The sequence below is a fragment of the Chiloscyllium plagiosum genome, unplaced genomic scaffold (genome assembly GCF_037043375.1).
Source record: "Chiloscyllium plagiosum isolate Xiang-an unplaced genomic scaffold, Cpla_swu_hap1 HiC_scaffold_1, whole genome shotgun sequence".
Taxonomy (NCBI): domain Eukaryota; kingdom Metazoa; phylum Chordata; class Chondrichthyes; order Orectolobiformes; family Hemiscylliidae; genus Chiloscyllium; species Chiloscyllium plagiosum.
Genome location: NW_028270139.1, coordinates 110,906,640 through 110,930,383, shown reverse-complemented (window position 1 = coordinate 110,930,383; position 23,744 = coordinate 110,906,640). Strand labels below are relative to the sequence as shown.

The 23,744-nt window shown below is 38.7% G+C and overlaps 1 protein-coding gene and 2 long non-coding RNA genes across 6 annotated transcripts in view; 2 read left to right on the top strand and 1 right to left on the bottom strand.

Moving 5' to 3' along the window:
- Positions 1-9,225, top strand: part of pdzd2 (PDZ domain containing 2) — a 547,489-nt gene extending 538,264 nt beyond the window's left edge. For all 4 annotated transcript variants that reach the window (XM_043687429.2, XM_087989833.1, XM_043687436.2 and 1 more), the window contains one exon: positions 1,074-9,225. In XM_043687429.2, coding sequence (XP_043543364.2) covers positions 1,074-1,237 — 164 coding nt within the window. In that variant the 3' untranslated portion in view covers positions 1,238-9,225. The remainder of the gene's footprint in view (positions 1-1,073) is intronic.
- A 9,966-nt stretch (positions 9,226-19,191) lies between these two features.
- Positions 19,192-23,382, top strand: LOC122548584 (uncharacterized). The gene is made up of 2 exons (XR_006311266.2): positions 19,192-19,518; positions 22,793-23,382. It is a non-coding gene; the product is annotated as an uncharacterized LOC122548584 (long non-coding RNA).
- Positions 21,003-22,947, bottom strand: LOC122548576 (uncharacterized). The gene is made up of 2 exons (XR_006311263.2): positions 22,809-22,947; positions 21,003-21,742 (listed from the first exon to the last, which is right to left on the bottom strand). It is a non-coding gene; the product is annotated as an uncharacterized LOC122548576 (long non-coding RNA).
- Positions 23,383-23,744: the final 362 nt, after the last annotated feature.

Below are 23,744 nucleotides of genomic sequence, written 5' to 3'. Positions count from 1 at the left end.
CCCGTGAGAATGGTGCATGTTATAAATCTGTGCTAAATGTATATAAAAGGCTACTGCTGAAACTTATTGCACTCACTTAAATCTATGCACTAAAGGAGAGGATCTTGCAGTGCAGTGGTAGCATTCCCAGCTCTAGGCTAGAAGACCCAGGTTCAAGTTCCACCTGCTGCACAGATGTGATGTGACACATCTGAAAAGTTTGGTTAAAATATCTGTAAGTACAAATGGCTTAAACAACTACTTTAAAAAACTTAGCTGGTTTTGAAAACAATGTTTGGAAAGACGAAGACATGAGAGGTGAAAAGCAAAATAACGTAAAACCCAATATGGAGACCTATGGCAGCTGATTGTTGATGGCAAATGGATTTTCTGCTACATGAAATGAGTATAAGGAAGATTACCTGAATTGGTACCTTACTTGAAAGTGAATTGTGACCAGCAATAATGGCCAGGCTCAATATTGTGGTCACTACCTGCAGGGTGAGGGTCAGAGACCGAGGAAGATACTAATCAGGCAAACTATGGTCACCCAACAATTCTGTGTGGCTGAGTTTGGAAGGCCCAAGTTGTTGTCCCTCAATATGTTCCACATTTTCTGCTCAAGAAATATTTAGTTTCACTAGGGTCTCTTACAAACCTCATTATCTCTGAAAAGATGTAACTTACAATGGAACACCTTACTCAGAAATACAATTGACAAGACAAGGGAACTGTCAGGAACGAGGTTGATGATCAAAAAGGTTTCAGACCAAACTTCAGGAAATTGTTTAATTTTAGGGGTGAGATATATTAAAATGGGTTACATTTTCATATGAAAGTTTTGGCAGATTTCTAATAAGGTTTGTGCATTCAATATCTTCTTAGTCTAATCATGTCAAAGGATGATATACAATTGGAAAATTGGTATTCTGTCTTTCCCTGTAATGTCACAACAGATGTTTTTAGTTCCTGTTCTAGCTGCACTCTGTCTGAGGCAAAAAAAAGACCTAAGCCCCTTAAAAACAGGCAGATTTCTCAGGAGTGCTGAATTCCATGACTTAATCACATGATATTTTATCTGTTGTCACCTACAGGTGGTGCTTCTGAACAGTCTGGAAGGATCAATGTCGGGGATGAACTGCTTGCAATCAATGGAAAATTCCTGAATGGCCTTATGCACTATGATGCTTGGAACATTATCAAGTCTGTCCCTGAAGGACCTGTCCAGTTAGTGATTCGAAAAATTAAAACAGTTTAATGATTGAGGTTTGTTCGGTGGATTGGAGCACAACCCATAACATAGCTATGCCAAAGTGAAATGAAAATCCTCAAATTCCATCAAAATGACCTCTGTCACTGTTTTTCTTGAAGAAAGAGAATTGGTAAAAATAATAAGACAGATTATAGCATAATTGTGTATCTTCCAGAATCAAAGACCTTTCCATTACAATAAATCTGTGACAAGAGAAAGGTTAAAGGGAAAACAAAATTCAGAGACTTTTGTTGTATTCCAGAGCCGAGATTGGAGTTCAAATAATCCAACACTAAGGACTTACATTTGTTAAATTCACCATCGATGCTTGCACACAACCTTTACCACACTTAAAAATCTCAGAAAGTCGTTGCCTGAAATGAAGTAGATACTTTCTCTGTAGAAAGATATCTATAGAGATATTTAGAATCCAAAGCTAAGGAGCCTCCAGTTGTACAGTTGTACTGCTGGAGTTTACCATGTTTACTTCCAAGCAGTTTACTGACACAGCAATGGGAGACTTTGAGCTAATGCAGTTTTGCTCACTTGCACAAATCAAAGGACAATAGTCATTAGTTGGATTTTAAATATCAGCCAAGTTCAAGGCAGGAGGAACCAGAAACTACCAGCAAACAACATTCCACCACCTTTTTGTCCAGAGCACTGTGACACCACTGGTTGGAAATTTGAAACATACAGGAGCTGCTTGTCCATTGGCAACCATTCATCTTTGATCACCAGAAGTAACAAATCTTGGAGCATGCATTCTCAAACAGGAAATGTTACGCCTTGTAACGCCAGTTATTTCAATTTATGAGGTCTCTGCATGTGAAGAAAGCATCATGCATCAGCAATAATAGTGTGAATCTAGCTTCAAACAATGTAAGAGACCCCTTTATTAAAACTAGTTGTTCAATATATTTCAGAACAGTGGGGCAATGTTCCTCTTTAGGATCCCAGCAAAAGAACTAGGTAAGATGGAAGCTTTTTTCTTGCATAGTGCCATGCCAGCTGTTCACAATCTTCCATCCATTTATTCCAATAGGCAGTATATTGTAAGCAGTTTGCACCCAGTTAATGTGATTAGGGAATTGACTCCACTGCCTCAGTGTCTACAGGAGCAAAGGCTGTTTTTCATTAGCAAATGATCCTGAGCAATGAGGTACTTTTGTCCTGTAGTTATCAAATTAAAGCTCAAGAGGCAGTGATCTGTGGTGCTTCAAAAGCTGAAAGGGAGTTTAGACTGGCATGACATGACAGGACTACTTTTTCCCTGACTCCTTCAAACTGGCTAATGACAGTGTGACATCAGGACATCTCTTGCTGTTAAAATGGGTAGCTTCAGTTGGGAAATGTCCCAGCCCTCAGGACCTACCTCAGTTAAGTATATACTAAAAAGACTTCACTCCATGAAGAGCAGAAGTACAAAATAGTTGGGCCTCCAGTCCTGAAAGCAGAGCATAGGAGACTATAGGAGTATATGAGTGCTGGAGCATATGGTCTTTCATACTGTCCATTGCCAGCTCAATTCTGAATGGCCCAGTATTCACCCTGGGCAGATTACATGAAACATCTAGAGAAGAAAATTTCTAACAAAATAACACAGTTGTCATTTCTACACATCTCTCATTCTAGAAATCCATTCAAAGCTTTTAAATCTCAGATGGTTTAAAAAATATTTTATTCACACACCACATCAAGGACAACAAATCATTTAATGATTTGGAGATGCCAGTTTGGACTGGGGTGTACAAAGTTAAAAATCACAACACCTGGTTATAGTCAAAAAGGTTTAATTGGAAACATTAGCTTTTAGAGCGATGCTCCTTTACCAGATGATTGCGGAGTATAAGGACTCTACTCCACAACCACCTGATGAAGGAGCAGCGCTCTGAAAGCTCGTGTTTCCAATTAAACCTGTTGGACTATAACCTGGTGTTGTCTGATTTTTAACTTTGTAATCCTTTAATAATCTCTTTAAACATCAATCAAATTGAACCCAGAACTCCTATGGAGATAAATTTAGCTTTAGAAATTCAGTCAAGTATTCAAAATGACAGATGATAACCCTTCACAAAATGTCAATGAAGAGTTCTGTTGAAACCACATAACCAGATGCTAACCTTTCTTTCTAAAGAAAGAGGATGTAGCGGATGGCCTGTCAATTAATCAAATTGTAGCTGTCAATGTAGTTGATTTTGTTTTAACATTTAGCAGGGGATTTAATTTATTTGAAAATTATGGTAGTTCTGCAGACCTTATTCTAAGCAGCATTTATAGCTTCTTTATCAATTTGTGACTCTCACACTGTGAACTAAGGTCTTTGGATAAGTCTAACGGGATCTCTTTTAATTCAATGTTGAATTCAAGTGGCCTTGCTGAGTTTGGTTTTCCTTCCAATGTGAATCATATCCCATCAATTTTTCTGTCTCAGCAATCAGGACTTACACATCTGGATCCCGCCCACATTGTTTCAAAAGCTTCCCCAGCTCCATGAAAATCCAGCCCCAAGAACAGGTTGTAAAGAATAGAATCATAGAATGTTACTGAACAGAAGGGGGCCATTGGCCCATCATGCATCTGCCAGCTGCTGAAAGAGCTACCCAGCTAATCCAATTCTCCAGTCTTATCTGCGTAACACTCTAAATTCATCATGTTCAAATATATATCCAGCTCTCTTTTGAAACCTCGTGTGGAATCTGCTGCCACCACTCTGCCAGGCAGCACATTCCAAAATCAAACAACTTGATGAAAAAAGAAGTTTATCCTCATCTCATTCTTAGCTCTCTTGCTGACAATCTTGAAACTAGTTACTGACATACCAACTAGTGGAAACAGAATATTCTTCTTTATCCTGTCGAAATTGTTCATAAACACCTCTTAATATTCTCTGCTCTAAAAGAATAAGCCCAACTTCTGTAACCTTTCTCATATGTAAAATCTCTCATTCCTGGTATAATTCTAGTAAATCTCCTTCCTAAATAAGGTGCCCAGAACTGAACTCATTACTCCAAATATGGTCTGACCAAAGATTTGTAGAAGAGCATCTCATTTCCCTGTTTTTATACTCATTGTGTCTATTTATTATTCCAATGATCCGATAAACCTTCCTAGCAATTGTTTCCACTTACCTGGCTACCTTCAGAGAATTATGCACTTGCACCCTGATGTCCTCCTTCTCCCATTAAAGTTGTACTATTGTCTCTCCATGTACTGTATTAAATTATTTCTGAAAGTCCAAATACAACATCCACAGCACCATCCTCATCCACTGCTTATGTCACTTCATCAAATAACTCAATTAAATTTGTCATACATGACCTGCCTTTAACACAATGATGTTGACTGTATAGTATGAACTTATTTTTATATATTTATCTTCTCCTGTATTATGGCCTACATCAGTTTTCCTTTGTCTCATAAACAAGGCCATCACATTCGCAATTCTGCAGTTCCCCAGGACTAATCCTGTGTTCAGAGAGGCTTGGAAAATTTGCCAACGGTTCTGCAATTTGCTCCTTTACACCTGTCAGCAATGTAGGATGCATCCCATCTGGACAAAAATAAACCAAAGAACTGCAGATGCTGGAAATCTGAAACAACACAGAAATTACTGGAATAAACTCAGCAGATTTGGCAGCATCTGTGGAGAGAGAAATCGAGTTAACATTTGGGTCTAGCAACCCTTGTTTAGAACATTCTGAAGTTTTTTCAGCAATTTGTGTTTGTGGCATCCCATCTGGGCCTGGTGACTTCTCTGCCTGGAGTGCTGCCAGCCTTTTTCATACCTTTCTCTATTATTCTATTATTTAGTTGTTCAACACCCACATTTTCAACTTATTGTCACCATTTTCAAATTTGGTAAAGACAGAAGCAAAGTACCCATTTAGTACCTCTATCATACCCTTTGCTTCAGCAAATTTATCTTGCTTGTTCCGAATGGGCCCCAATGTATCCTTCACTAGGCTTTTATTGTTAATATGTTTGAAAAACATTTTACTGTTTGTTTTAACACAGCCTGCCATCCTTTCTTCTTGGCCTTCCTTATTCTAGCCTTAGCTTGGAATTCACTGTTTAATCCAGCAAAAGCTATTTCCTATCATCTTCCTCAAGATCAACGTTTAGACTCCTATAATCTGCACTTTTCCAGTCTGGGATCTTGATCCTTAATTCTTACCCTTTTCTAACTTAATATTGAAACTTATTATATTATGATCACTATTTCCCAAATACTCCCCCACTTTGACACTCTCCACTTGGCCTGCCTCATTTCCTAGAATCAAATCCAACTCAGCCTCCTCCCCAGTAGGACAGGAAATGTACTGTCCAAGAAAGTTCTTCAGTACACATTGCAGGAATTTCTCCTTTTCCATGCTATTTACTCTACCTTTTTTCCAGCCTACCTGAGAATAATTGAAATCTCTATGTATCACAACTTTACTATCTTGCAGATTTCTATAAACTACCTACTAATGCTATCTTCTACTTCCTCCCCATTATTTGGAGGATTATAAATAAATACCCAACAAGGTCACCTTTTCCTTCCTGTTTCTCACTTCTAACCATATTGATTCTAATTCAGGAACTGCATCTTGTTGAAAGGCTATGATACTACTCTTGACCAAGAATGTTATGCTTCTTTTTTTACCCACCTTGTTTCTACTAAAAAACGTAAAACTCGGAATATTAAGCATCCAGTCCTCTTCTGGCTTGAGCCACATTTCTGATCATGCTAACATTTCATATCCGCATAGAGCAACTTCTACTTGCAATTCCCCTATTTTGTTCAGTATAGTCCATGTGTTTACATACAAATAGTTTATCCCTGCTTTTATCTCTTTCATGCCCATTGGGAGGTGACCACTTCTTTGTTCACTGTCAACACTCAAAGCCTTCCCTCACTTCCTTTTACCTGTTCCCCATTTCCTTCTTTTGTCTTCTTTGGCACTTCCAAAACTCAGCCTGTTGGTCAACCCGCTCCCCTGCCTTACAAATTTAAATCCACCCCCACTGCATTATTTACTGTCTCAGCCCAGGAGATGAGTTCCATTTCACCTCTGTTGAAGACCATCTCTTCTGAACAGCTTTCTCCTTTCCCAAAAGTGATCACAGTGTCCCAAAAATCTAAACTATTACCTCCTACACCATCCCTTAAGCCATGCATTTGTTTCCCTGCTCAGCCTTTGCCTAAATGGTGAAGTACATCGCACAGGTCATACTTCTGAGATTTCTGTCCTGGAGGTTCTGTGTTTCCCTAACTCCTGGCACTAATTCTGCAAGATCTCCAAGTTCCCCTCTCTATGTTGTTGGTTCCCACAGAAAGCACAAACACTAGTTGTTCACCCTCTTTTTCCAGATGTGTATCCAGACATTCTGTTATGTCCCGAAGCCAGTAGTATGCATTGTGCATGCAGCCTGACTAAAGTGACATTAGTAATTCGAACCTCCATATCAGGAACAAATGTAAAAAGGTGAATAAAACTAATGGGGTGGAATTATACTCTATGCTATTAGCATATGATGCAAAAGGTATCATAAATAGGTTAAATTCACCATTAAAATAATGGAATGGGAACCTCAAGCATAATCACTCATAACAAAAACTACATGTAAAATTTCATGTCATTTGTAAATCACTAACAATAATTTGTAGATGTAAAGGAATGAATAAATAACCAGCTCTATAATATCAACACCCAACTGAATATCCGAAGGACATGAGCGGGAAGGGTTTCGTTTGGTTAATCAAATTCTGGATAATCAAATGCCAGATAACATGGTTTAGCCAAGCATTGGGACCTTGCAATCTTGTCGGATAATCCGATATGAGGATAATCAAATGCCAGATAATCAAGAGTACAACAGTTTACTCCGTGCCTGGAGTCATATCATTAGATTGTTTGCCTGTAGGTGGCAGTAGTACCAGATCTTTTCTCATGAAACCCTTTCTGTAAAGGAAGCTATCATTCCATTTATAAAGATATCAAAACATTTTGAATTTATTTGCACTGGAAAGAACACATTTTATGCCCATCTGTCATTACCTTAATAGTTTTTACTTATTAAACTGCTGCAGTCCTGAAGGCATTGGAACTTCTACAATGGTCTTATACAGGAAGTCCAACAATTCCATGCGTGCATTCAGTGCTAAGAAAGCAATAACTTGCATTATGTAGCATTTTAACATATTAATATCACAAAGTGCTTTACAGGAATATTATCAGACAGAATTTGCCATCGATATTAAGGCAAATGACTAAAGGTTTAGTCAGAGGTGGGTTTACTTAGCATCTTAAAAAGTGGACAAATAGTTGGAGAAGTTTAGGGAAGAGATTCCAGAACTTAGCGAATAGAACATGATAAAATATCATTCCAAAATAGCGTAACTATAACCAGATGAGATTTCAGCAGGAGCTCTTCAGCACACATTACTTAGCAGGATTTTCTCTGAATAGTGAGGTAAACATCAACCATGATCTAAATGAATGACAGAACAGACTCAAGGGGCTAAATAGCCTATTCCTGTTCCAAATATTATCATTAGTTAAAATTTTATGTGTATATTGTCCCTTGCATGCAGCAATATAGCTCAGTGCATTTGCAAAGGATAAGATGCATCACTTAAATGCAAGATTCAAAACACCAGTAATTGAGTTCCTAAAAAATAATTAGCTCAATTCAATCTTTCATTTTAAAGTTTATGGTGTTTGTTTCAAGATAGCTTTTATAGCAAGGTAAATATGGTTTAAAGTTGTGTTTTAACCCATATCAACAAGAAGCTAAATTTAGCAAAGCTGAAGTGGTCAGATGAGGAGCTGCATGTCTTGTTATGAATCAAGCCACGTTAGAAACTGAATGAGATTAGTTTCCCTTTTAAATTAATTCATGGTGATATAAGTCAGTATACAGATTAAATAGTTGCACCTTTAATCTGAAATATCTATTTGGAATCTCATATGAAGCTATTAACTTGGATGTCTGACTGTTTGAAAGCAACTACATTCCAGACTAATAAAAAACCAAAACATCACAAATGTTCAAAATCTAAAATAAAAATTGATCATTTCATTTGACAGTGTAGTAGGAAAGAGTTAATACCTTGGGTCAATTTTTTCATCAATTCTGATTTATTTAGCTGATTATTGTTCTGAAATATTAGCTTTGACTCTTTCTCTGTAGATGCGACTTGAACTGCTGAGTATTTCAAGTATTTGAATTTCCACTCTGATCATTTTGTTTACCCTGGTGTGCTCTGTTGTTTTGATAATCCCCTGTTTGGAGTCGACAGTTTCAAAGAGCTAATATTATGTTTGAGCAATGTACTAATCAATCAGCCTCTGTACTCACGTTATTTTAAGAATTTCTTATTATCATGTTACTAGATTTATGAACGGGAGAAAGATTTATGAACGCGAATATCTGGACTGAAATTACTTTTCTATGATGCTACTTTCTTTCCCTAAATTTATAATAGTTGAAATCCCCTATTATAGATCCCAGTTTAGTTTAATTTGCACACCTATTTAAGTGCTCCTAGATTCATGCAAGTACAATATGACGGTAATCAATAGCTTATTTGTCAGGATTTGGAAAAATGCAACATAGGTCTCAAGAAACAACACCAGATTTCAGTGTCGATATTTTTCAATTAAGTGTTGTGACACGCTTCTGGAGCAGGTGGAACTTGAATCCAGATCTTCTGGCCCAAGGGTAAGGACACTACCATTGCACTACAGGAGCCTCAATTTCACAGTGTTTAACAAATAAGAACAGTTAAGCCTCTAATTTCTGTCCCATCCGTATTTATTTTCATTGTTTTGTTGTGTTCAAATTGCCAGCATCTATTTGGAAATGCAATGAATTCACATCCTTTTTGAAAACATGAATGAATTTAATGTAAAGACAGCCATTAGAGTTACAAATGAGTTCTGTAAACTAGCATATTCTAGCATTATAATTTCACCAATTCAACTGTACACTTCTCACTGATTCAATGAAAAAGTCATTAAAGGTAACATCTAATAACTTTTCAAATTTTAGACCAACTTGCTTATGTTTCAAAAAGCATTTTTGTGCACAATAATCTGTAAAATACTGTTGTAAAAATATTTTTATTTGTGTATTAATATGACTGCTTTATCAACAGTTGTCTTACATGAACTTTGGGGAATAAAAGAGTGCAATACTACTAGATGGACTGTATATTTTTAAAAGTGGCTTTGCGCTCATTATTTAAGGCTGGAAAATCTGTAAACAAGGTTTTATATTGATTCAAAACAATATTTTATGAAATAAAAATGCATCCTAATCATATATTGTGGTTCTGTCCAACTCCATTTTATTTTGTATTTAAGTGGATTTTTTTTAATTCGCTGATTTGTTTGCTGCTCAGAATCTCTTCTCCCTTGTTGAGACTATGTAATTTTATAGTTATATATGTTTATACATGGGATTAACATTACCAAATATATCCAGGTGTTGGTGTGTGTTGGGGGAGGTGGGGTAGGGTACTCACTGTTAATTCTAGCTCTGCAGTATATTTGAATTTTCTTCATCCTATCGTGGGGTGCCTGGGTCAAGGGTGGGGCACTGGTTGGGAGAGGATATGATGGGCTTTTGGAAAGGAAGTGATGCCCCCTGGGAACAAGGGGGAAAATCTCCATTTAAATACGTTTTTTTTTATTTAGAAATAGTTTTTTATTATATTGATGTGAGTGTATTAAAGAACCTTTATTTTTGTGAATTTTATATGCTTGGGATGTTCTGGATCGGGTTTCTTCTCCCGAGGGGTCTCGGACTTGCCCGGACGATTATGGTTAATCAGTCGGTTAAATGGTGCACCTGGAATGTCAAGGGGTGTAATTCACCAGTCAAAAGGAAGAAAATATTATCAAACTTCAAGAAAGAAAGGATTGATATAGCTCTCCTACAGGATAAAGAACACTTGAAATTACAACAGGGTGGATTTGATCAGGCCTTCTTTTCTTCCTTCAGCTCAAAAAGTAGGGGAGTTGTTATTCTTATTCGGAAGAATTTCCCTTTCAAAATCCTAAACCAGATAAAAGATGAATCTGGACGATATATTCTGATTAAAGCCCTTATAAATGAAGAGGAATATGGTATCTTAAATCTGTATTGTCCCCCGGCACATCATTTTAAATTTATAACGGAGGTCTCAAAATTGATGGCTCTCGGTGCTCGTCATACAATTATAGGGGGAGATTTTAATTGTATTATGGATCCGGAAATAGATAGGATTCCCAAGAGTACTGCAGGAGTATCTCCCAGATCCAGACAATTGGTGGATTTGAACAAAGAAATAGGATTAGTAGATGTATGGAGATGCCTTCACTCACAGGGCAGAGATTTTTCTTTTTATTCCAATCCACATAAATGTCATACCAGAATTGATATGTTTTTTGCCCCCTCGATTTTTTTAAATTCCATATTATCCTGTAAAATAGGCAGTATAACAATTTCTGATCACGCTGCTGTATATATGGAAATCAAGGCGAGGAACAATGAGACATTCACCAGGCATGACGTATGGATCCCTTCCTGATGAAAAATAGTAAATTTGTAAGGTACTTCTCTCAAGGATTTAAAACTTTTTTAGAAATTAATTCAGGTACAGCTAGCAACCCATCAATGATGTGGGAGACCATCAAAGTTTACGCGCTAGGTTTGAACATTTCATACTCAGCGACCCAGAAAAAATTAAAGGGAGAACAACAGCATCTGCTCGAAGCTCACTTAAAAGCAGCTGAAACAGCATACGCTGACAGACCTCCTGTTATTAAATTACAAAGGAACGGCCTTTAGGACAGCTCTAAACACCACACTTACCCAAACGGCTAAGAGGGAAATATTATTTGCAAAACAAAGGTTATATGAATTTGACGATAAACCTGGTAGATACTTAGCATTTCTCGCGAAGAAAAAAAAGGCCCCTCAAACTATTACATCTATCAAGGAAAGTACGGGTATTCTGACTCATGATCATAAAAAGAATTAACACAATCTTTAAGAAAATTTTATTCTAATTTATATAAATTGTAGGATTGCGAAGACAGAGCTAGGAGGATACAGTCATTTTTTAAAAACCTGACCTTTCCGGACCTAACTCCGGAACAGGTATTGGATCTGAATGCTCCCTTAACAAGCCAAGAAATACTTGACGCAATCAGGCAACTTCAGCGCAGTAAGGCCCCTGGTCCAGATGGCTTTCAAGCTGAATTCTATAATTTACAGGAGTATTGGCTGGTCCACTTATGGACATGTTTAACTATTCATACAGTCAGGGCTGTCTCCTGCCTTCGCTGAAAGAGGCAAATATCTCTCTTATTCTCAAAAAGGAAAGGACCCAGAAGATTGGTCATACAGACCAATATCCTTGCTAACTGTAGATTTTAAAATCCTTTCTAAAACGTTAGCATTGAGGCTAGAAAGGATACTGCCACACATCATAAAGGAGGATCTGACGGGGTTTATTAAGGGCCGTAGATCATCCAATAATGTTAGAAGGGTTTTGAATGTGATTCAAGCCTGCCATCAGGGAAAGATACTAGGTGTAGTAGTCTCATTAGACGCGGAAAAAGCATTCAACAGGGTTGAATGGTCATATCTGTTTTACACATTGGAAAGGTTTGGCGTTGGAAAGGTGTTTACCAAATGGGTCTCAACACTGTATAATGATCCCAAAGCAGTTGTGATTACCAATGGATTAGGCTCGGATAGCTTCAGTGTGGATAGGGGGTGCTGTCAGGGATGTCCTCTTTTGCCATTGCTATTTACACTAATAATTGAGCCTCTAACAGAAGATATAGGTTGACCCTAATATAACACCCCCGAGGTAAACATAAAATTACCCTCAATACAGATGATGTTCTTCTATTTCTCAGTAATCCTTTGATGTCTGTGCCTTGTTTAATCCAAGTTATTAATACATTTAGTGCATTTTCAGGCTATAAAATTAATTTTTCAAAATCGGAAGCTACACCAATGGGCGGCCTTGCTAGTATATCCCATCTATTAGACGGATCACACTTTCCCTTTCGGTGGTCCCTGGAGGGTTTCTTATATTTAGGCATTTTTATTACCCCAGTATTTGGTCAGTTATACAAGGCTAACTTTGTGCATTTACTGGAAAGGATAAGGCAGGACCTCCAGCGATGGGGAGACCTTCCAATGTCCTGGCTAGGTAGAATAGCACTAATTAAAACGAATGTCCTACCCCGTCTCCTATACCCTATGAGAATGCTTCCGGTGATGCTGCCAAGGCTGGCACTACGTAAATTGTATGGCTGGCTGGGTTCCTTTATCTGGAATCATAGATGCCCCTCATTAAGCTGAAGAAGCTATAGCTTCCACAGGCAAGGGGAGGACTGGATTTCTCAGATTTTAGGAAATATCAGTTAAGTTCCCTATTAAGCTACATAGCCGATTGGGTCTTGTCTGACCCGCAATCAATCTGGCTGGACATCGAGGCTTCTCAAGTAAAATGCCCACTTATTAACCTCTTGTTTTCAGACAAGAGGAAAATCATCACGGATCAATGTAAAAACCCTATAATACTAAACACAATTAAAGCTTGGAATAATATGCAGCAAAATGAGGGCAACTCACATAAAACATCCCCCTATATTCCGATAGTGGGAGCATGGGGGTTTCAACCGGGACTTACAGATGCCACATTCAAACTCTGGAGATCCAGGGGTATCTCCTGTTTAGGGGATCTGTTTAAAGAAGGGGTCCTGATGTCTTTTGAACAGCTGCATCAGAAATTTGGATTACTCAATGGTGATCTCTTTCGATACCTCCAAATTCGAGATTACATACAGAAGAAGACTACGCTATTAGATAGTCTTTATAAATCAGATAGAGAACGTAGAGTGTTATGGCCAATGGGGGTACCTTCGGTAAGCACTATTTATCATTTATTACCTGATGAAGTATCGGGAGATATGGACAATCTGCTTAAAACATGGGATCAGGATTTGGGACTGGAAATCTCTATAGAAATGTGGAATGACATTTGGGAAAATACCAGAAAAATCTCCATCTGCAACAGAACTCAGGCTATTCAGTTGAAGATACTTCATAGGGCCCATATAGCACCGGACCGATTGGCAAAATTTAAGGCAGGAGCATCTCCAATGTGTCCCAAATGTAAAATAGAGGTGGGCACTCTTGTACATTGCTTATGGACCTGTTATAAGATCCGTATATATTGGATTAAAGTCGCAAGTGCTCTGACAGAAATCTTAGGAACGGAAATTAGAGTGGATCCAGTATCTCTCCTTTTGGGCTTTTCGAACTTACCCTCCCTGGATATGCACGAGAAGAGATTATTTTCCATTCTCTCTTTCTGTGCAAGGAAAAATATTTTGGTAAACTGGATGGCTGAGGGCCCCCCTGGACTTTTGAATTGGCACAGAATAATCATGGAATGTATTCCCCTTGACTTCCTTACAAATATGGTGCACCGAAAGACCGAATTATTCCATAAAATATGGCCGCCCTTCTTGAATTACACAAATACAGATATTTTGGCCATTCTAACAAGTGCTTTTATTTAATTGAGATGGCGAACCTGGCTGGTCTGGGGCCCCTTGGGAGAGGAATCCCGCACGAATACGGGTTTTGTTATGATTTGATGTTAACACATTCCGAGCATTTATCTTACTACTCAATTTCTGTGTTATTCGTCATTTTCTTCCCCTGAATAATGTAAGAGACTTAATTATACACGCTGGTTAGTTGTAGGTTAGATTAGTAGTTAGTTGAGCTTTGTTTTTTTTTCTCTCAGTATCTCTTTTTTTCTGTTTGATAGCTTTTGGTTATTATTTATTTAAGATTTAATTGTAAATTAATGTTTATACTTGGGCTTTTTTACTTGTAAACTTGTAAAAATATGTTAAATTTTCAATAAAATATCTATTTAAAAAAAAGAATCTCTTCTCCTCTGTACTCATGGATTCTCCTCAGTTAATCAGTGTTAGCTATTGTATCTAATGAGAATTTCTGAGTAGGTTAAACAGCTTCTTCGTATACTATAATATCAGAGTCTGTGCCTCAGTGTACAAGTCCAGGACACCACCCCAGTGCAAAGTACTGTAGCCAGAACACTGAGCCTGCATTTTTTTTGTGCGATCTCGCAATTTAGTTCAGATTGACGTGTGTCAACCAGGTTTGCCATTTTATGTCCAAGTATAAATCGGCTGTGACTCACTCCAGCTCAGATTTGTTACCCTCACAAACAACTTGAGTTGAAACCAGGACCCAAGGAAATAGGAAATAAAAACAGTAAATGCTTGAAAAGCTCAGCATGTCTGGCAACATGTGTGGAGAGACATTAGAATTAACATTTCATTTCCAATGACCCTTCATCAGAACTGATGGTAGTTCGGAAAATGTTTTTTTTATGCCAAGGAAATAAGGATTATTGTGGACGTTGTCAGAAGTCACGAAACCTTTGTTTTGCAACTCTTGTAGGCATTACTGACAAAGTCAGTATTTTCTGCCCAGACAATCCATTGAACTTCCCTTGGCTTCCACAGTCATGTCAAAAGACAGCTAAGAGTCTATTACCTTGCTGCAAAAACCAAACCAAGTAAAGAAGAGATTCCCAAAAGGACTTAACCAAATAGATTTTTACAACAATCAATGTTATTTCATTGACATCCTTACTGAGAGTAGCTTTCAATTCCAGATCATATTACTTGAACTTAAATGTCAACAATGGGGGTGCGCGGGTCACTGAATCCATCTTCTCTAGTCTGGGTCACTGGATTAGCAATCCAGTGTCATTACCTTGATGACCCTCATTGTGTACATTACAGGGAAAATCTGACTGCACTTTTAACAGGGTAAAGAATTTCAACTATTTACAGGTAAAATATCAAGGCATTATATGTAACATTACTTTTTTAATATATAAATTATTGAGTGTTGTATTACTGCTGTTAAATACTGATCTTAGTGTCACCAGTAATAGAGTCTATTACCTTGCTGCAAAAACCAAACCAAGTAAAGAAGAGATTCCCAAAAGGACTTAACCAAATAGATTTTTACAACAATCAATGTTATTTCATTGACATCCTTACTGAGAGTAGCTTTCAATTCCAGATCATATTACTTGAACTTAAATGTCAACAATGGGGGTGCGCGGGTCACTGAATCCATCTTCTCTAGTCTGGGTCACTGGATTAGCAATCCAGTGTCATTACCTTGATGACCCTCATTGTGTACATTACAGGGAAAATCTGACTGCACTTTTAACAGGGTAAAGAATTTCAACTATTTACAGGTAAAATATCAAGGCATTATATGTAACATTACTTTTTTAATATATAAATTATTGAGTGTTGTATTACTGCTGTTAAATACTGATCTTAGTGTCACCAGTATTAGTTATCATAACAAATTAATTACCAGAAGTTAATATAGAATGAAAATGTTTCTCCCATCTCTGAATTCCCTGCTGTGAATTCCTCATCTTTGGTTCACTCTTTTCCCAGCCTTTATTTTTCCATCTTTAGCTGCTCCTGCATGTCAGTCTGTTTCTTGAAACTTCACATGCTGTGAAAATAAAAAGTACTCAACTACAGGAAACCCATTTATTCTAAGTTAGGTGCAGTAACATTTTCAGACATCACAGATCAGGTGTCACAAGATCATATACTATTGTCCAGTGTCATGTGGTTGGATTATCATGTGATGAAACCTTCAGGAATGGCCTGCAACCTGTTTTGCAATAATCCTTCCTCCCACGGGCCAGATTACACCAGCAAATTTCTAGATATCACTCAGTCAAGGGTTTTTTAGGAATACATGTGATGGCAAAGCCCATTATTATTGGGGTTTTCTAGCCTACCTTACTTGTCAGGTGTTGTAAACAATTGAAATTCTGTCGGGTAGAAAATATCACTTCCCCGGCTCATTTGAAATGTGGTAATGGAGGCCAGTATGTTCAATGAAATGAGCCTCCAGTTGGATGTTAATGGGGTCTATTGAAGGGAGAAGAGAATGCTCATGCCAAACAAGTGTGCTGAAGTCCTAAGTCTTTTTTGAATTTATCTTGATTACACTAGGGATGAAATCTTCCCAGGCCTTGAACAGCATTGGCTATGGTGAGAAATTTAGGTAAATTAGGCCACATTCTGAGCAAGGCCATACTCAACATCAAGACCAAAACGTTGCAATTTACAAACAAGTCCAGGACATCAAGGCATGATTCTCACTAGTGAGTTGCAAGAGATATATTAAGCAGGATTACTGCTCATTATCACTTAATCTCAGCTCATAAATGAACACTCTCCAATTCCTCCATTGCCAGATAGAAACTAGATGCCAATTATTCCTGAAATGAAAATGAGAGGGTGAGTTTGGCGATTCCAGCTTCTGTGCATCATCTCTGATCCAGTTTTATTAAATAATGTTGCACTTTGGACTAGCTTTTATTTAAATGCTACAGGTGGGTGAATATGGGAATGTAGTGCTGAAAAAGCACAGGATGAAGGGCTTTTGTCCGAAACGTTGATTCTCCTGCTCCTCGGTTGCTGCCTGACCTGCTGTGCTTTTCCAGCACTACACTCTGGACTCTGGATGTCCAGCATCTGCAGTCCTCATTTTCTCCTCCCAGGTGAGTATGCACAGGGACAAGCACCCACTCACAGATTAGACCAGATGCATCACAGGCCTGCTTGCTCTCTTAGTATTCACTCACTTTGAGCCTACTTTGATGCTTACAGCTTGTCTGCATTGCCTTGCTTTGTGTTTTAGTGCAGAAACAAAGCCAGTCGGCCTGTCATGGTTGCCAGCAATAATCAATCAAAGGGATAAATGTGTTGTCACTGTGCTACAGCAAGCTCCCACCTACATGAGGTGACAGCTACATACACAGCAGACATACTGCCTAAACTTCAACCAATATCTCAAAGGCTATAGGGAGCAGTCCTCAGTCATGTCAAGGGAGCCAGTATTACATCAAACATTCTGTGCATAGTAGAACAGAGGCAGCCTATTTTATCTGTCCAGTGACTTAGATATGATTGGTCAGCTGCTGGGATGGTTCAGGTCAGGATCTTAATCTTATTGTGGGGGCAGGGTGGGGTAAATGTTGAACATCCCACTACCGTCATGGCCCTTTCTGCTGAAATGTGGCATGGAATGTGAAAGAGAGGGATTGAGTGAGATGAAAGCAGGTGGCACAGTTATTAGTGTTAGTGCTGAGGGGTCGAGAGGGAAGGGAGGGAAGGCTGTGCATCCCAAAGAGTGAGTGGAATGCAGGTTTAGAGTGAGTGGGTGAAAGTGAGTGAGGGAAGATTTTACATACAGTAGAGAGAATACTCAAGCATAAACCTTTGTACAAAGAAGGACTTTAGAACATTAACTAGATGATGTAGTCAAGTCTTTAAGATGCAGGTGATGAGAACAAGCCTTGTGATTCTGGAAAAGTACTGTCAGAGTTGAGGCTGCCAGGTTAAAATTGTTTTTCTAACTGAAATAACTCCATGGAGGCTGAAATCCCATCACCAAGTCACCCTTTATTTACATGTGCACAGTACATGGACTCTGACCAGCTAGCTCAGAGCCAGTCCGTAGTGACGAGACTCTCTGACACTCCAGTTTATATTTGTCAGCCAGGGATCCCGGATTGGCCAGGTTAACAGCCACAAACAGGGAACTCATACTCAATGAGATCCACCTAGCCAACTTCATTCCAATCACTAAACTAATGTTTTGCTTAAGTCAAAGCTGGCGTCTTTATGACTAATGCATTATGGAATAGATTTCCTATTTTTCCCTGTTCCAGTCAGATTCTTTCCTTTATTTCAGATTCTTTACCTTTATTTGAAGAGAAATCCAAATGCTCACAACAGGTGAGACGAGTTATAGGATGGAGGCTCATTCATCACTAACACTTCCTCGTCACCAACTATAAACTTGCTTTTGAGTTGCTGCTATGTTTAAGGTAGTATCTTCTTTTTATTCACAATGGAAGTCTCTGTAAGTGTTGATTATCAGATGTAGATTGTGAACACTGAGCTCTGTTAAATATAGCTCACTGCTCTAAATGACTCTCCGGGAAGCTCTTCAGTATTAGCTCAGCCCATTCCAGTAGAGACTAGTCCAAAACTTCCCATCCCAGTCAATCCATCCCAACCTATTCCTGTCCAGACTCCCATCTCAGCCCAATCAAGTTCAGCTCATTTCAGTCTAGCCTATTCCAGTCCAGTCCAGATGATTCCAAACAAAAACAGAAATTGCTGGAGACACTCGGCAGGTTTGGCAGCATCTGTGGTGAGAAAGCAGTATTAACATTTCATGTCAAGTAACCCTGCCTTGGGTAGCACTGTGGCTCAGTGGTTAGCACTGTTGGCCCACAGCACCAGGGATCCAGGTTCGATTCCAGCTTTGGATGACTCTGTGTGGACTTTGCACATTCTTCCTATGTCTGCGTGGGTTTCCTCCCACAATCCAAAGATGTGCAGGTTAGGCGGATTGGCCTTAGTAAAGTGTCCAAGGATGTGTGGGCTAGGTGAGTTAGCCAAGATAAATGTGGGTTACGGGAAAAAGCTGGGGTTGGCCGTTCGAGAGGGTCCATGTTGACTCGATGGATCAAATGGCCTCTTTCCACACTGTAGAGATTCTTTGATTCTTCAGACCTCATGCTGATTCCAGTCTAGCCCATTTCCATTTCAGTCCAACCACTCATCTCAGCTCAGTTCAATCCAGTAGATTGCAGGTTAGATTAGAGTGGTGCTGGAAAAATACAGCAGGTCAGGCAACATCGGAGGAGCAGGAAAATCGACTTTTCGGGCGAAAGCCAATTATCAGGAATGGAGGCAGGGAGCCTTCGGGGTGGAGAGATCCGGACTAGATTGCATGTTAACCTATTCCAGTTCCAATCCAACCCACTTTGTTCCAGTTCAGTTACACACCCCAGTCTATTCCAGTCCAGTTGATTCCATTTCAGTTTCTTGGGTGCACCGATGATATGGAAAGCCAGTGATGCGGAAGGGTGTGGTATGTATTGCTTGCTTTGGCAAACGTTGACCTTTTCGTAAAAAAGGTTTGCCGTTTCAAAAGGGAGGAAATTCCTTTTGTTTGGCCGGGAACGAAAACATTATCTACTCCAAATCTTTCCTTTTTTTGTGTGTAGATTCGGGCTTCGTCACTCCAGATATGCTGACGTATATTCTAAAACACAATTTGCGAAATGTGTGGTACTTTTCACACATCGGAAAAGAAACGCGGTAAATGGAACTCGTACACCGGGAAATGTGAGCAAAGTTCAATAAATTTTTGTCAGAATTTTAAAAGTGACCATAAATAGAGGAGCAAAAGAAGCTTCGATGAAAGCTAATGGAGCGAAGAGATCAAAGATTTAGTCTCAGTGTTGCACTTTACCCAAGAAAAGCCGAAATTATGGGTAATTTTGTAGCCGTTTATAAAGCAACAATTTAGATGTTAGCTAAATAAGCAGAAAAGACGTACAGCCCTGTACCAGGTCAGAGTGGTTTACTGGTGGCGGGGAAATGCTGAACGCCCTGTTATGGCGCAATAGTAGTGTCCCGATCCCTGCACCAAGAAGCCGAGGTTCAAGTTCCACCTGCTCCAGGATGTGTGTAATAACATCTGTGAACAGGTTGAGAAAAATAGGGGATGCTGAGGACTCTGTTGTAGTGCAGTGGTAATGTACCTACCTTTAGCACTGGGGAATGGGGAATTTGAATTAATTTAAATTCAATTGATTAAATAAATCTGGAATTGAAGACTAGTATGAGCCACAAAACAATGCAAAAAATATTTTTTCACAAAATCTCATCTGGTCCATTAGTGCCTTGAATGGGAGGAAACCCAAAGAATGATGTTGATTCTTGAGACCCTCTGAAATGGCCTGTTAAGTCTTCCTGACTTTATGGCAGCATGTAGCTGTACCTACAGCAAATGAGCTACAGTAGTTCAAAAAGGCAACTCAGTACCAGCATCTCAAGGACAACAAGGATGGGCAATAAATGCTGCTCTAGAGAGCAAAGCCGAGGTCCATTAATAAATAAGAAAGAAACCTAAATGTGGCAACATGTCAAATGCTTTCTGGAAGCCAACAGGCTCCCCTATATCCACAGTGACATTACTCCTTCAGAGAATTACAATAAGCTAGTTAAATGATTTTCTCTTTTACAAAACCTTTGTGAATCTTCATGATCACCTTGAGTTTTCCAAGTTCCCAAATGCAACCTTCTGAATAATCGATTCTAACACCTTTCTGCAAAAGATGTGAAACCAACTGACCTATAGTTTCTTGCCTCTCTCACTTCTTTACCAGAAGTTCATATTTTCTAATCTGATGGAACATTTCCAAAACCTAAAGGATTTTGGAAAAGTAACATGATTGCATCTCTTACCTCATTAGCAATCTCTTTTAAGACAGTAGGATGAAGTGCATCAGAACCCAGAAACTTATCAATTCACAGCTGCATCAGTTTGCTCAACCCTACTTCCTGATACAGGAGCAGTGATATTCGTCTACTCTTCTAAGACTGTGGGCTGCCTGTTTGGATTGTAGCCACAGGATATAGCTATCATCCCGAATTGGATGGTAGTCATGGATGCAGTGTTTCAATTGATCAAGTCCAGAAAGATTTCCCAGGTAGATGCCGTGAAAGAGAACACACAGTTGGAATTTAGAAGTAGTCCTTGATTTTTTTAAAAAGTGCATATAATTCCCCTATATGTTGATAGTACAATAGTACAGAGTGTGACATGAAGGAATTGTAGACTTTATTTGTTAGGTAAGTTAATACATTAACAGTGTGAAGGTTATGAAAACAACTTTGTACCAACAACAACAATCACCAGATTATAGTAACAGTGATTTAAATTAGTTTACAAAAAAGTCACGTTAATTGAAACATGAAACAATGCAGTATATGGATTAAAAATTTCAAAGTATATTCCAACATAAAAATATTCATTTCTTTCAACTCTCAATTTTATTAACTTTACCAAGTATTTCTTTTTGTTGTTACAAATTCTTGAGTTAATAAAGTACTTTACATAATGTCCACACAATTTAGTTTGTCTGCTCCCAACAATGGCAGAAGTTCACTCAACTTTAGAGTCTATTCAAGAAATTGTAAAATTGTGCCTTTATTCAAAGTAATTTTTGTGGCTCTGTTTTGTTTTATTTTCCTTGGAGCCTAACAGGGGAGCATTAGTTCACTGAAGCTGTATCTCCCCTGCTCCTTTCAGTCACATGGTTGAAAGTACCAGGAATCTGAGCCTGTCATTCTCTCGTCCTCCAAGAATGACTTCCATCTGTTACTGCTTTCCAAAAACTTGGAAATAAAATAATCTGTTAAATGTTTCAATTTTCTTGATTGCTTGACATTTTTTTCCTGGAGTTCTGTTCAGCTTGGAGAGACTTGAGTAGTATATATCTCATGTGCAGGAAGTCTCCAATTTTCCTCACCTCTTGTGCCAGCTCCTTTATGACTTTTGAATCTAAAATAAACAAATCATTGTTACTTTTATCAACTTAATCTGCTTCTAAATTAAGTATTTTTGTTTTATGTTAGTTAGAGTTAGGGAATACAGTACTGAAGACTTGCATTTTTTCAGACCATAATAAGACGGTAAGAAATAGGAGCAAGAGTCAGCCCTTTGGCTCATGAGCTTACTCCAGCCATTCAATAGGTTCACGATTAATCCGACATCACAGTCCACTTTCCTGCACTTTTCCTCCAACCGTTGCTTTCCCAACTGATCAAGAATGTAATTTTCTACTCACTCCACATTATTCGTATCAATAAGGCAGACTATATGCAGAATGAAACTTCCACTCTGCTGTTGCTCTATTTTAACTCCCGTTTCTGCATCAGTGCCGATTGCTTCACATTTTAAGCAGTTTTACATCCTCATTAGGAACAAATTTCAGATTATCCAAATTTAACAGCGATCCGCACTGAAAGTGTTTCATTGCGTGAAAATATTCAAAGGCGCGTTTCAAATAGGTCCCTCAATAAACAAATTGCGAGTGTGAGAGAAAACTCCATCTATCAGTTTGGATTCCTGGTCTTTAGGAAATAACAGAGTATTGTATTGACATGCTATCCTACCTTCATCCTTATGACTCTTTGGAAACAAACTGTAGAAGTTAGTCATCACGGAAAGTGCAATAAAATAAATACATGTTTACACAATATGTTCGATGGCAATTATACTAAGCGCGTCTGACTGGTAATAGAAACTTAAGTCTCAGCAGAAACCTCACCAACATAGAATGTGAAAAGCATGGTAAAGGTCTGGCTGCTGTTGGCAATATTAAAAATCACACAACACCAGGTTATAGTCCAACAGGTTTAATTGGAAGCACCGAATTGTCGCTCTGAAAGCTAGTGCTTCCAATTAAACCTGTTGGACTATAACCTGGTGTTGTGTGATTTTTAACTTTGTACACCCCAGTCCAACACCGGCATCTCCGAATGATGACTACTGTTGGCAATATTAGCATCGTAAACTGCACATATGCAATATTTGACTTGTTTTTTCCAGGATGCAGTATACTCACCAGCGGGGAGATCCTGAGACGCCGATCTTTTGAAGCTTACCCGTTTTATTGGCTTCATCAATTTTTACTCTGGATACAAATTAGTCAAGATTCTTCAGCCGAACTGTGTAAACAGAAGCGAGAGAGTTCACTTTCGTCAATGGTTCGTTTGAGTTCAGTCGGCTTTTGTAATCGATGCTACGATCTATGTAAATATGTTGATTGGACACGAGTTGTGTATGTGGCAATTTCTGTGAATACCCCGTGGTTGGGAAAGCACCTTAGCAAGCGACATTTCCGGGAATTCCACTGCTTCTCAACATCTCCCAGGAGGGAGCGACGTTGTCATAAGACACCTGGAAACCGCCCACCGTGAAACAAAAACAGGAAGCTGGGGAATCGCAGCAAGTCACGCAATAGCTGTGTGAATTTATTGGCTCAATGACTTTTCATCCGATTTGGCCATCGGTTTGGTCAGCAACATTTGCCGAGATAAACTAAGTGGCGTATGTGTCTGTGGGATTGTGTGAATATTCAAGAAAAAAACTGAGGCACTCAAAATATAAATGATCCAAAATAAATTGATAGGTAGCTATTTTTGAGTGATGAAGTTATTCTAAGTAATTCATAGGATGTGTGTGGCTGTCTCCTGTCCATTCGGGATTCCGTTGAGAAGATAGCATTGAGCTGTCTTCTTAATTACCGGTGAAGGACTCAGCCAGGGAATTACAAAGGATAGTTTTGAGCCATCAAATGGGTCAGCCTGGTTAGGATCAATAAAAGACACCAGTGATCCAGACGGTGTTTATGACAAACTGTTGTTTCACGGTCACTACTACTGATACAAGTTTTTTTATTCCAAAATTATTTAATTGATTTAATTTAATTTCCCAACTGCTATATTGGGATTAAGAACTCATGGCTATTATTAGTTCAGCTCTCAGGACGACTGGCCTA